This window comes from Xenopus laevis, chromosome 1S (assembly GCF_017654675.1).
Source record: "Xenopus laevis strain J_2021 chromosome 1S, Xenopus_laevis_v10.1, whole genome shotgun sequence".
In the NCBI taxonomy this organism is placed as follows: Eukaryota; Metazoa; Chordata; class Amphibia; order Anura; family Pipidae; genus Xenopus; species Xenopus laevis.
In genome coordinates, this window is record NC_054372.1 from 24,555,792 (window position 1) to 24,569,347 (window position 13,556).

Consider the following 13,556-nt stretch of genomic DNA (forward strand, 5'->3'; position numbering starts at 1 on the left):
GATTTAACATAACTTTTTCTTGGTCCCCTGAAAAAAGTAAAAATGGGGTTTCTACTGTAGTTAGGGGGGGAGGATACTTATCTCTGGTTGATCACTGGTTGATCCACATTTTCCTACACCCCTATAAGAGATACCCTCAAGGGCAACCCTTCCCATAAAACAAGCGCCAGGTGGGCAGGTGTTCCCCATTCTTTTCCTGAGTGCCACTTACAGTAACTTCTTCTGAGTGGAATCCCCCCCCCATGTATAATTAACATGCCCATTTCCTGTCCCTTGGACAACAACCTTAGTTCCCTGTGCAGGTCTCTCAAGACTCAAGAGTCCCCCCTACTATTAGTCCTTTCCCATTTGGAATAGTCCAGTTGGCGGAAGGCACGAGCCCCGAGCAGCATCGATGTGTCCCGCGGCCACGCCCCGCCCGTGCCATGTACATACATAGGGAGGAAAGCTTCTCCAGTGTCACAAGCTACGAGCAGGCGATGGTTTGTTCCTGCCGGAGGGCAGTATATACGTGGGGCAGTGACTGAGCTAGCGGGACGGGATAAGGAGAAACCTTGTACCAGCGGCGCTGCAATACCATTCACTGCGGCGAGGGGCGCACTTTTTTTGCTGTACATTGGCATTTTAATAAGTGTCCGCCCTGCCAGTGAGAGGGCTGTGATTGATCCCAGTGCGAGGTGGACTCACGTTATTTCTTATGGCTCCTCTCTCCGCGCAGGTTGCAGCCCCTTCACGCGGATGGAAGTGATCAAGTGCCCTGACATGTTCCCCTGAGACAAGGACGACATGTGGCCGTCAGGAGCGAGCGGCAGGTTCCCAGGCTCCCGGGACTCGGCGCTGCGGAAGTCGGCTTTCTCCGGAAACCTGTCGGCTCTTCCCGCTCACCTCATCCCGACGGGGAGAAGCGTCCGAGTGTTCGTCAGCGCCAACCCTGAAGGTAACTCCCAGTAGCCTAAAGATCGCAGCTGCTGCAGAACCTCTTTTGCACGGACAATGTGATTCTACAGCAGCTGCGACTCTAGGAGATGTCACTGTCTGTCAGATCCTATTGAAGCTCAGCAGCCTTCATAACTGTCAGTTACACCTCAGCTGCTGCACAACCACTTTTCTCTGCAGCTCTTCCCTATTGCCTAGTGTCTGTGTCACTTCCATTATATCATCACAATGAGGCTTTTCCTACTGTCATCTGAAGAGTCACAAGGCGAGTCAGTAGCCCATTCCAACACAGTCGTGCCATCATCTAAAGCAGATACACCTGGCACTGGGCTATTGGCTCTTTCATGTAAACTACCATTTCTTTACTTATATTGAGGTGCAGGGAAGTCTTGATGGATGGCAGGGTTGTGGGATAAGCAAACTTAGCAATGGCTTGGGCATTTTATTTATTTAAATTAAGACAAATAATCCTTTAGTTGTTCGAAGAATTATTCCTAGAATCTCATACAATTTTTATAATCTGTTGCTGGGACTTATAGACACCATCTCTCCCTACTATACCTGCTATCCCACAGTCACACTCCCTTCCCAGAGACTATTATCCACTGTTACTATAGACACCATCTCTCCCTACTATACCTGCTATCCCACAGTCACACTCCCTTCCCAGAAACTATTATCCACTGTTACTATAGGCACCATCTCTCCCTACTATACCTGCTATCCCACAGTCACTCCCTTCCCAGAGACTATTATCCCACTGTTACTATAGGCACCCTCTCTCCCTACTATACCTGCTATCCCACAGTCACAGTCCCTTCCCAGAGACTATTATCCCACTGTTACTATAGGCACCATCTCTCCCTACTATACCTGCTATCCCACAGTCACAGTCCCTTCCCAGAGACTATTATCCCACTGATACTATAGGCACCATCTCTCCCTACTATACCTGCTATCCCACAGTCACAGTCCCTTCCCAGAGACTATTATCCCACTGTTACTATAGGCACCATCTCTCCCTACTATACCTGCTATCTCACAGTCACACTCCCTTCCCAGAGACTATTATCCCACTGTTACTATAGGCACCATCTCTCCCTACTATACCTGCTATCCCACAGTCACAGTCCCTTCCCAGAGACTATTATCCCACTGTTACTATAGACACCATCTCTCCCTACTATACCTGCTATCCCACAGTCACACTCCCTTCCCAGAGACTATTATCCACTGTTACTATAGGCACCATCTCTCCCTACTATACCTGCTATCCCACAGTCACACTCCCTTCCCAGAGACTATTATCCCACTGTTACTATAGGCACCATGTTTCCCTATTGTACCTGTTATCCCACAGCCACAGTCCATTTCCAAAGATTATTTAAAATGTCAGGTTATTTTAAAATAGTAGAATAGTGGTTCACCTTTAACTTTTAGTATTTTATATAATGGACAATTCTAAGAAACTTCATTTGGTCTTCAATATTTATTTATAGTTTTTTAATTATTTGCCGTCTTTTTCTGACACTTGTCAGCTTTCAGATGGCGGTCACTGGCCCCATCTAAAAAACAAATTCTCTCTAAAGCTACAAATGTATTGTTATTGCTACTTTTTATTACTGGTCTTTCTATCCAGGCCCTCTCCTATTCATATTCCAGCCTCTTATTCAATGAAATGCATGGTTGCTAGGGTAATTTGAACCCTAGCAACCAGATTGCGGAAATCGGAAATCGGAGCGCTGCCAAATGAAAAGCTAAATAACTCAAAAACAGGTACTATAAAATGAAAACCAATTGCAAATTGTCTTAGAATATCACTCTCTACATCATACTGAAAGTTAACTCAACAGTGACCAACCCCTTTAACATGCACATCCTGCAAACGCATTTTCTGCCAAATAACAAATGATGTGTTCAGGCAAAATGATGATATCACTGGCTGCAAAAAGCATTTGCCATTATTACTGTTATGTGACCCAGCAGAGGAGCGCAAAACTGACATTCAAAGGAAAGGACTGAGAGACATCTGGCAAGACTACAACTCTTCATTATTTCCGAGCTTATCTCTGACCTTGCTGCTTTTATATAAAATATCCGGGGATCTTTGCTTGGCCATATAAAGCTGCACAGCCGAGCCTAGCTGTAACACAATCTTTGCAGCACTGCCTGCTTAACAGCATTAGTCCAACATTCTGCTGTGTATCTGTGGCTTGGGCTGAGCAAAACTGGATATGCTATTTCCTGAGAATGTCTTGCCATAGCTGCTGAGAAGCCACATACAAAACGTGATAGCTTAATTTCTTCTTCATGGGATGCTACCCGCCAACAGTTTATGCACAAAAAGAGAAGTTCTAAGCAACGTTCCACTATGTTTTGATTAAAGGGGTTGTTGACCTTTAAACACCTTTTCCAGTTCAGTTGGTTTCAGATAGTTCACCAGAAATAAAAACTTTTTCCAATAACTTTCTATGCTCTTTTTGTGACCGTTTTTCTAATATTGAAGTGTAAAGTTTAATTTTTCAACTTCTAAAGCAGCTCTGGGAGGGTGGGGGTCGCCGACTCTTTAACTTTAAATTGATACATTTAGTTGATACATTTCTTATCTTTGTCCCTGCTGAGCAGAATCCCTGAGCTTCATTAAAGGCAGCTGTTAGAATTGATACTATATTTGATAATACTCCACAGATACTGCTGATAAATGTATCAACTAAATGCAGCAATTTGTAACAGTTCAGAATCTGCTCCTGGATCACTGAGCTGCCAGACTGAGACACCAGAGACAGGAACATTAGAATTTAAACTTACATTTTGGGAAAACATAAAAAATAAAAGATGGAAAGCAATTGAAAAAAAAATGTGTTTATGGTGAACAATTTGAAAATAACTGAACTGAAAAAAGTGTTTGGAAGGTGAACAACCCCCTTTACATATTTTCAATGGTTTTTAAAGTTATTTGTAAATGTAGTTGCTATTGAAATCGGTCTAGCTGTTCTGACTCTTGAAACCATGCAGCAAAAACTTGCTGGTCTTGAACCGATCTGTGTTATATTGTTTAAAGACTCAGAACCAGAAAACAAAAAGGGACACATTTTCTTGCTTTGGGTGGAGATCCTTTTTAAGTACGTGGCTGAGATGAACCTACCACTGAAGCAGCAGGTGTACAGGGGCCAAATTACCTTAAGGGCAGAGACAGACATTAAGATTCGGGGAGATTTAGTCGCCCGGCGATAAATCGCCTCTTCTTCGGGCTAATCTCCCGAACCGCCTCCCTAAATCGCCAGGGGGATGGTACTCGGAGCGCTTCATTTCTCAAAGCCGCCCGAGTTTCCTTGTGAGGCAACTTCGGGTGACTTCGGAAAACGAATTGCACCAATTCCGATCCTGCCGGTGATTTACATTCTAGCTGGCGGGAGGCAGTTCGGGGAGATTAGTCGCTCCGAAGAAAAGGAGTATTGTCGCTAGGCAAATAATCTCCCCAAATCTGAGTATCTGTCTCTGCCCTTATGGGCAAATTTAGTCCAAGATATGAAAATGTGTACAGTGAAAAAGGGTTCTAGGAATATTTATGTGCTTTGGTCCTGGTGATGCCAGTAAAACATTTGGCCAGGTGCGACTATACATGTTCCATGAGTGTTGGCACATATCATAGTATTAACCTAAAACAAATTTAATTTGTATTCATTATGCGATAAATAATCCAGGACTGCTCCAGACATCTATGAAACTCCTCCTTTTAGCATTATAGCCAATTCATACTACCGGTAAATAATATACAATACCTTGAAGCAGGTTGCAGCCCTAGATTTCTTAATGTCTCAATCTAGAGATTGTAATAGAATATAGATTAGAGAATTGGCTGTTGTGTTTATATACAGCTAGTCAACTGCCTGCAAGCCCACCCTCCCTCAAGCAAGAAAAATGCAGCCTTTTCATCACAATAGTCTTTCATACATAGGAAAAGCAGTATCGAGTAGACAAAAATATAGACCTAGTAATGATTCAAAATATTGAACAATGCATTCATTAAAAATATCCAATCTCTTAACACAGGCACAATTCCTTTTTAATAAATGAACACTTTATTGGTACTAATAGTATAAACTACCGGTCCAGATAACACGCCCATTGACTTCAATGAATTTTGCATTCATGTATTTTTTTTCCCCACACGTGGACACCCTTTTTGGCACTGTGGCAGTGCCCCACCAGAAATGATGCAATTTGCAATTACATTTCCACAAGCCTAACACAACCTGTCATTTACCCATGGGGCACATTTACTATTTGTGGCCAGGGTTCCATGACTTACAAGTATGGGTCGTAACTCGGACAAGAGCAGTTTCCAGTAGTAACTAATTCTGGTTGTTGCTTTAATTTCCCAACTAGTAGTAGACTGTTCAAACTAATTGCTGATTGGTTGGATGCTATTTTTTGCACTTACATTCATAATCAGCCTCATAGCCTCAGTGGGTACTGTCAGGAGACCATGGGGGTGTCAATATACACTTATCAATGCAGTTTTGAGGGAATGCCAAATGGCTTCATAATTGCAATCCCAAACTAATCATTGGGTCTACTTATGGAGTACACCAGGGATGTTTAAAAGTATTCCTTTTAACAGTATTAAAAGTTCAGAACTTTGCCATTCTGATTAATTTTCCACCTAATCATTTTGCAGTGAAGATGGGATTAATGGTTAATAAATGTTATTACATTCACAAAGTGACTTCTTCTTTAAAACCAAAATGTGTAAAGGCATATTTCCATCACTACCTTATTCTGTAATCCTATTAAACTGTAAATATTGACTAAATATTATTGTGTAGTGTACCTCTCCTTTTTCAAGTGTTGACTGTTTTGCGGTAATACTCTGCTTTTGACATTAATCTTATTGGCTGATGGAATTTTCTGTCTTTGTCCTTGTCAGTCTGCTAAAGACTTAGCTTTCAGGCACAGCTGTTCTAAAAATCACTTGTATTTACAGTTTTTTTGCACTGAGAGCCCAACAAAAAGCAGTTCTGCTGGCAATTAAAGTCATGCATAATACTTGTTATGTTGTAGTTACCTGGAAATATCTACAATTATTGGCTGGTGTACTGAGTGACTTCTTCTATAGACTTTGAAAATATCACACATGGCAAGGTAAATGCCACCTTCTATATGTGTTGGATCCAGTAACAATGCAGCAGTACATATTATTTTCCATATAAAAATCAGAAGTGACCATAACAAAGTTACAGATTTAGCCCTGGCCACATGCTTGACATCTGGCTCAAATATTTATAGGGCAGATTATAGAAGATCCTTCTGGATGAGAACTACATTGGCGTAGGGGCCAGATAAAAAGATCAGCCTGATTTGTCTCTGCAGATGGGTGACCAAATAGAAAAAAGATTTGCTTGTTTGGTAACTTTACCACACTGATATTTTACATGTACAATTTAGTCGGCATTCAGAATGATATTTCAATATAATCACTTTCTAAGGCTTCATACAGACAAACTCTTTTGAGTTTAGATCAGTGAATGTGATAGAGGTGTAGGGGTCTGCTAAATTGGAAACCCCTAATAATATTGGCAGACAAATCCCCAGTGTTATAGACGCCTAAATGGGTCCTAAAGAGGGAACCTCTCTCATTATTCTGCCTTATGCGATGCCCTTGGTGTTTACAATATTGACCAGTAGATGGTACTGTGCTTAAGTATAAAACCCTTTGTAGCCATGCTCTCATGGTCCATTTTGTGCTGGCAGGCAGGCAGAGCTCGAGAGGAACCTAGACAGGTCAGGTCTAGTAAGGATAGGCTACTCAGTTTAAGATGTCACTCTAGGAGTGACAGGTAGACAGGCTATTTAGCTGAGCATCTTAAGGCTCCAACGAGGAGAGTCAGAGGGATTAAGATCCCGGGTACTAATTGCCCAGAAGTAGGGACTAAGTGTGTAGATTTATGGATGTAGTGATTCTCCTGGGTTCCACCTCGGGAACCTTCATTGCTGCTGTGTATGTTCTCTTCCCCGTGGGGACTAATACTGAACAAAGGTGTTGTGATTATATGCCGATCCACTGATAATGTATTATCCTGCTTGCTCCTATGTACACTCCCTTGAGGATTGTGTTGTTCAATAAATATGTTCATTGGTTAAGTTATAAGAACCACTGGCGCCCAAATATAACACCTGTATCAAGTCACAGTTGCACTACACCCTGCCTCCACACTGTTTGCGAGGGCTTACTCCCCAAGATTTAAGGTCTCATCCAGAACACAGTATTGGGAGTGGAGCTCATAGAAAAAGAACGGTGCACTCATTTTACTATAGCGCTACAGAGGTTTATGGACTCTCTGCTATGACCCATTTGTGCTGAATCCCTACCAGTAAACACTATTTTGCCTTCAATTATCTCTAGAAAATGTGTTCTTCTATGTGCAGTTTGGAGACAGAAAATTAACAAACATCTGATTATATTTTGTTTTCTTGAATATTTTACTATTATAGTTCTGCTGTAATTTGTTAATTATGAATAATTTGCTATGGGTATATGCCGTTGGATGCTTATCTTCCTTTTCTGTACATTGTTTTTAATGCCCCTCCCTTCTTCTATCCTATTGGTTATTTAATGTAGTCCGGGGATTGGTGGGTTTGGGGTATATATTTGGTATACCTATCTGTTTTTGTTTAGACTATGATTAAGTGCCTAAAGGCACAAAACGTGTAAGGCTATGTATTAACTTACTTTGTGGCCTAAAATAAAGTTCTCCGTTCTTTTATAAACCTGTCTGGATACCTCCACCTTGAGCTGTAGGTCTGGGGCATGAGCACCCAGACCTCATGTAGTACTGGTGAGATCATAAACTTATTGGCTTTACATTGGGATTTTTTTCTTTTAATAAAGTGAAGGGTCACCCAGCAAAGAGGGGCTTGGGTGAACTTGGTGAATGTCCATGTATGCAACATGGCTCCCAGGTTTATGTGAGCCATTGATCTGGCAACCTCCTAACTTATTGTTCTGAGAACAGATTTGGGGTTAGACATTACAGTAAAGTGTTTGTTCAGGCCAGGAACTTGCTGCAATTGGCAGTCAGTGCCTCTTAACAGAATTCTGGCCTAGTACCCTAGCTGGCCAACCTGTTTTTCAATATAGAGCTCCTGTAATCATTGTCACCAGGTGCTTTGCATTCCCACTCTTAGCATTTGTAGATGACTTCCTACTGCATGTAAAGTAAATAGTAAATATGGCATTAAATTAGAAAACTAACCTGTGTAAATTCTGAAAAAGAAAGGTTCCATTAAAACACAGTTCATTTCAGTGTCTATGGTGAGACAAAACTGTGTATGTACTGTATATATTGCTGTATTTGATTGCCACAGGTCGTCTTTGCATAGTAGTTATAATGCTGAGAAGACAAAACCTTAATAAAGTCCACTAAGCCATAAATAGCGAGGACACAAAGAACACATGTGCCCTGGAGGATATTTACTGAATGTCAGAGGCTGGTGAAAATAACATTTGAAGTGTCATTTCATATGTAACTGTTTTTCTTTACCCCATTTGGTTAATGCTGTGTGTTGAAAGGGGCCTTTAACTACGCTAAAAAGGATCTTTACTTATCAATTCCCTGACATTTCCACAACACTGAATATGAGTGAGCAAAAAGGACGAAAAGCCTATTTTCACAGTTACAGACCAAAGAGTCACTTTTCCATTGGATTTGCTCTTGCAACCCCAAAGTAATATGGCTCTATTTGATCATTGAGGGCTTTTAACGAAGTGGCTAAAAGCATCATTGAATGCGGCTAAAGAGCTAAAGTCTTATTTTTAAACGTAATTGCACATGTTGAAGAATTCCGATCTTCAATGGCTATTTACTATTAATCCCTGGGAGACTTTAACTTGCATTATACCATGTGCCTCATTTTTTTTATACTTTCAGAGGTTCCTTCTCTATATGGTTTCTTTGCTGTCAATTCTATTATGCATGTCTTTAGCAAACACAGGGCACCCGGAGACCCAGCTTTCCCTTGCCAAGTACAGGCAGGAACTCCAATGAAGTGTGAAAAGTATTTGAGGCAATTCCATAAGTTTGTTTATATTTAGCCTGTAAAATTAGTCATAACTCTCATGTCTTATAAGGTTACTCACTAGTAACTAGACATAGTTAATATAACCAGCTTGTCACACTGACAAGTTCTAGCATAAGTGTATATATCATGTAGTGTAAACAGAACATTCGGTCTAGTTGCATCAGAGTTGATACATATTTTTCGTGAGGCTTGGGTTACACTCAAAGGCACTGATTTATCAACATAGGTGCTAAATTATAAAAGTAACATTACTCATAGCAATCAGTTCGATTAGTTAAAACCCATAAACTAAATCTAACCTTATTCTTCAAGTATCTTTTACCTGTTGGTAGTCCTGTAATAGTGGAAGAGACTGGATCTTCCTCCGCTGCCTTAAAGGGCACCTATCACAGCCAAAATCAAACACATATTAACAATCTGACCAGTAAGCTAAACACGTTTAATCAAACTACATACTGTATATAGTTTTTTGAAAAAACTGCAGGTTTTAAAAAAAATCCCTTACTTTGTCAAATGGGTTCTGTCACTGAGGGAGGTCATACTGTGACTATAGCAGAGACTCTAATATGCAAATTTCAGGAGCATGCTCAGATTGTAACACTGCTTTGAGTATTCTACCCAGAATGCCTTGTTTGAGTAAACTCCTCCACTAGAAGTATCAGGATATTTCCCTGTCTTGTCCCCTGCTGGTGATGTCATTATGCAAATGAAGGGCATACAGTAACTTCCAGCAGGTGGCAGGACTACTGAACAGCAACTAACACAGACGTTTGGCTGATTTGAAAATAGCTTAGAAGGGTTGATAAGAAAGCAAGGAATTTCAACTGAGCATGTGCGAGATTTCAGAGCTACAGTTGGCTGGGAAGATATAGGTAGGAGGAGCCAGTGAAATCCAAGATGGCTGCCTCAGCTAGAACTGCAGTGGAGATAGGGGAGATCTTGCAGAAGGAATAATGAGCTGATCATTTACATTATACAAACAATTCTAACTGTTTTCTTGAACTTCCACATAGTGTATTTACTTAGAAATGATTTTGGTCATGATTGGTGCCCTTTAATATCCTATTTGGCCTCAAGCCAGTGAACAATAGAGTAAAAAAACAGCCTTTTTGCTTTGACTTTTGACTCTACCTTACATTTTTGCACACCCCAGTGATTATACCTGTTCTTCTGCTGCAAGAATCAAAAGTGAATGCCTTTGAATACTTTCATATAGAGATCACTGCTACCATGTTTCTAATCTAAAGATCTGCTTTGATCCAAGAAGAAAATTTTTACAACAACATCCAAATTATACATGGTTAGGTCAAAGTCACTGGATCTTCAATAAATGAGTTCTACAAGCTTATTCCGGTGATTACAATTAGATGAATGCAGAGCACTCTTCACTATGATTAGTTTTATTAAAGTAGAATTCTAGGATTCACTAAACATTATGGGTTTCTGTAATGACCGAAATGCAGAAGTAATGTTTCCCATGGATTTATTTTTATCCAGATATTAATATGAGATTAGAGATGTATAATTTTTTATGTACACAAAACCAGCTCCTCAATTTAGGTACTCCTTATATTAATTCCCTTAACTCATAAAATAGAGTGTTGCCATAGAGATACACTAGGAATAGTCTGGACAAATGAATCATTACAATAGGGTTGAAACCTTTTTTGTAAAAAAAAAACCCAAAGCCTAATACTAATATTACTAATGGAAAAAATACAAAAAATAGGTACTTTTTTAAACAATGTGCCAACCCTAAGAGCGCACCAGCTAAATATTTCTTTAGTCAACATGGCTACTTATGTGACAAATAAAAACATAATTAAGATGTAAATAAGTCATTGTACACTGGAGCATTAAGAAGGCCACTCATGGGAGAAGTCAGACATTTCATGTAACCTTCAAACAACCAAATCAGCAAATGGTTGATTTTTAATCAGAATTTAGAATTTGTGATTCAGCTGCTGATGTCATACAGTCAAATCCAATGTCATACAGTCAAATCCAATGTCATACAGTCAGTCAAATGTTGCTTGTTGAACACATACAGTATAAGCAGCTAGATGAAATGAGTCATTACAGTAAAGCAAAATTGGAATATACTGTACAGGTATGGGATGTTATCTGGAAACCCGTTATCCAGAAAGTTTAGAATTGCAGAAATCTCCCATAGACTCCATTATAATCAAATAATCCACATCTTTAAAAATGATTTCTCTTTTCTCTCTAATGATAAAACAGTAGCTTGTACTTGATCAAAACTAAGATATAATAAATCCTCATTAGAAGCAAAACCAGCCAATTGGGTTTATTCTGGTAGACTTAACGTATGAAGATCCAAATTACGGAAAGATCCGTTATCTGGAAAACCCCAGGTCCCAAGCATTCTGGATAACAGGTTCCATACCTGTATATACAAAGATTTAAGAAATAAGAATGAAAAAAATTAACAAAACTGTATAGTGATATACACTGGAGGATTAAGAACTCATGGGAAATCCAGTTGGTCCAACTGATCTTCAAACAACCACACAAATTTGGACCTTGAATTTTAGGATAATGACTTGGCAAGTTAAATTAATCAGTCAAGTAGCATCTAAGTTTATCTATAGAATAGCAGATGGTTTTATACTGTAATATTGAGGGAGCTGGTACAGTTAAAAAAAAGTAAAGTAGGCCATGTCTTCAAGATACAGCCGGATATTTTGAGAGCACAATAATAATCAGATACAGATCCATAAGAGCTAAACTACACAAGAGACTTTGTAAGATGGAGTCAGATAGACAGAACACATTTTACAAGTCAGGTTTAGTTGCACAGGTCAAAAAAATAACGGGACTGATAGAAAAAGTTGACTACATATATGTGTTGCCATTAGACGCAACACACCTGTTAGATGTGAACGCTGCTACGTTTTCTTTTTAATGAAATACATTGACTGTTGGATGTAGATGTGTGAACCAAACTCACCATTCGACTTTATCTGAGCTGCAAAAGGTAGCCATGGACACAGAGATCCGCTCGTTTGGCGATGTCGCCAAACAAGCGGATCTCTTCCCGATATGCGCACATTGAAGGGGACGATATTGGGCTGATCCAATCGTGAGCCCTAGGATCCAACGATCAGATTATAATGGATTCGATACGGGCGTTCAGATTGCGGGACCACATACACGCATAGATGCGGCCGTGATCCGACGGGATTTATTATAATTAATCCGATCGAGATATTATTTTAATAATAAAATAATATAATTATTATTATAATTAATCCGATCTGGGTGACTTTCGGCCAAATACCGATCGGGGAAGCCCGTCGGATGTCCCCACACACGGGCCAATAAGCTGCCAACTCAGTCTGTCGACAGCTTTTATCGGCCCATGTATGGGGGACTTAACATTACAGCTGGGGGGCATCAGATTTTTTAGCATTCCAAAAAATCTTGCACTGTTGCATGAAACTTTTTTCGGTTCAGATAAAGTTTGACCCACAAAGTCTGATCAATATCACCCATGTAGTCTCTTCCAGACCACTGTAGTGTGCAAAATACACACCTTTTTGGTGGATCACTGATGTTCATTGACCATTCTGTACAACTACCTCTTTATTTAAAGACATAGTAAGAGCATTCTGCATAACACATCTCTTTATATGTATACATGTTAACAGTGTAACATATGTAGGAATGTTAAGTACTCTGAGATAAGCACTGCTATTGTTTATTCGTGCAAAATCAATTAACCATATAACCTGCAGGGTGCACTGGCTGTTTAATAAATCGAATGCTTATTTTGCCCGTTATTCATTTGGCTTGGAGGAACTGGCAGCGTCGTTTTGTCATTGTGTCTGTGTAAGGAAGCCTGAAATCTCAGCTGACAGGTGATTTAAGCAAACTTAATTGAGCTGCTTTAATCATTATTTATCTTATGCTGCCTATGCATAAATTGATGTGTGAATCCACAAAGCAAAAATGTAAACATTTATTTGTGGATCTCAACAGACTTGTTTGTTTGCCTGGTATTGTAGCATGTAAATGTGTACACTGGGCCAAGAGTGGGATGATATTTACATAGCATTAGCACAGATAAAAGGCGTAGAAATTGAACTTGCACATACAATGCTCTTAACTTAATCTATATAGTGAATAAAGTACCCCCTCTTGTAAAATATAAGGATATTATAAGTTACCGATGAGTTTCATGGCCATATAAAAACACGAGGCCGAAGGCCGAGTGTTTTTATACAGGTCATGGAACTCCGAGGCAACTTCTAATATCCTCATATTTTACAACTGGGGGTACTTTATTTATTATAATACACAAATTCCAGTGAGTCTTGTGACAGAGATGACATCACCGTTTATAACTGATGACATCAGAACTCACCGTTTATAAGGATATAATTTACAAGATATTCGTGGCTTTTGTGTATTATATATTTTTATGAAGGTTTATGAAGCTTTGTGGCACCAAATGAGTTTTTGGGGGGTATCCCAGCTAGTTTTTTTTTTCTAAACTGAATTCCTAGATATGAATC

At 39.7% G+C, this 13,556-nt stretch overlaps 1 protein-coding gene across 1 annotated transcript in view; it reads left to right on the forward strand.

Moving 5' to 3' along the window:
* Window positions 1-351: 351 nt before the first annotated feature.
* The window catches only part of nwd2.S (NACHT and WD repeat domain containing 2 S homeolog), a 94,212-nt gene continuing 81,007 nt past the window's right edge, over window positions 352-13,556 (forward strand). The window contains exon 1 of the mRNA XM_018243086.2: window positions 352-937. Within this exon, the coding sequence (XP_018098575.1) occupies window positions 787-937 (151 nt within the window). The 5' untranslated portion in view covers window positions 352-786. The remainder of the gene's footprint in view (window positions 938-13,556) is intronic.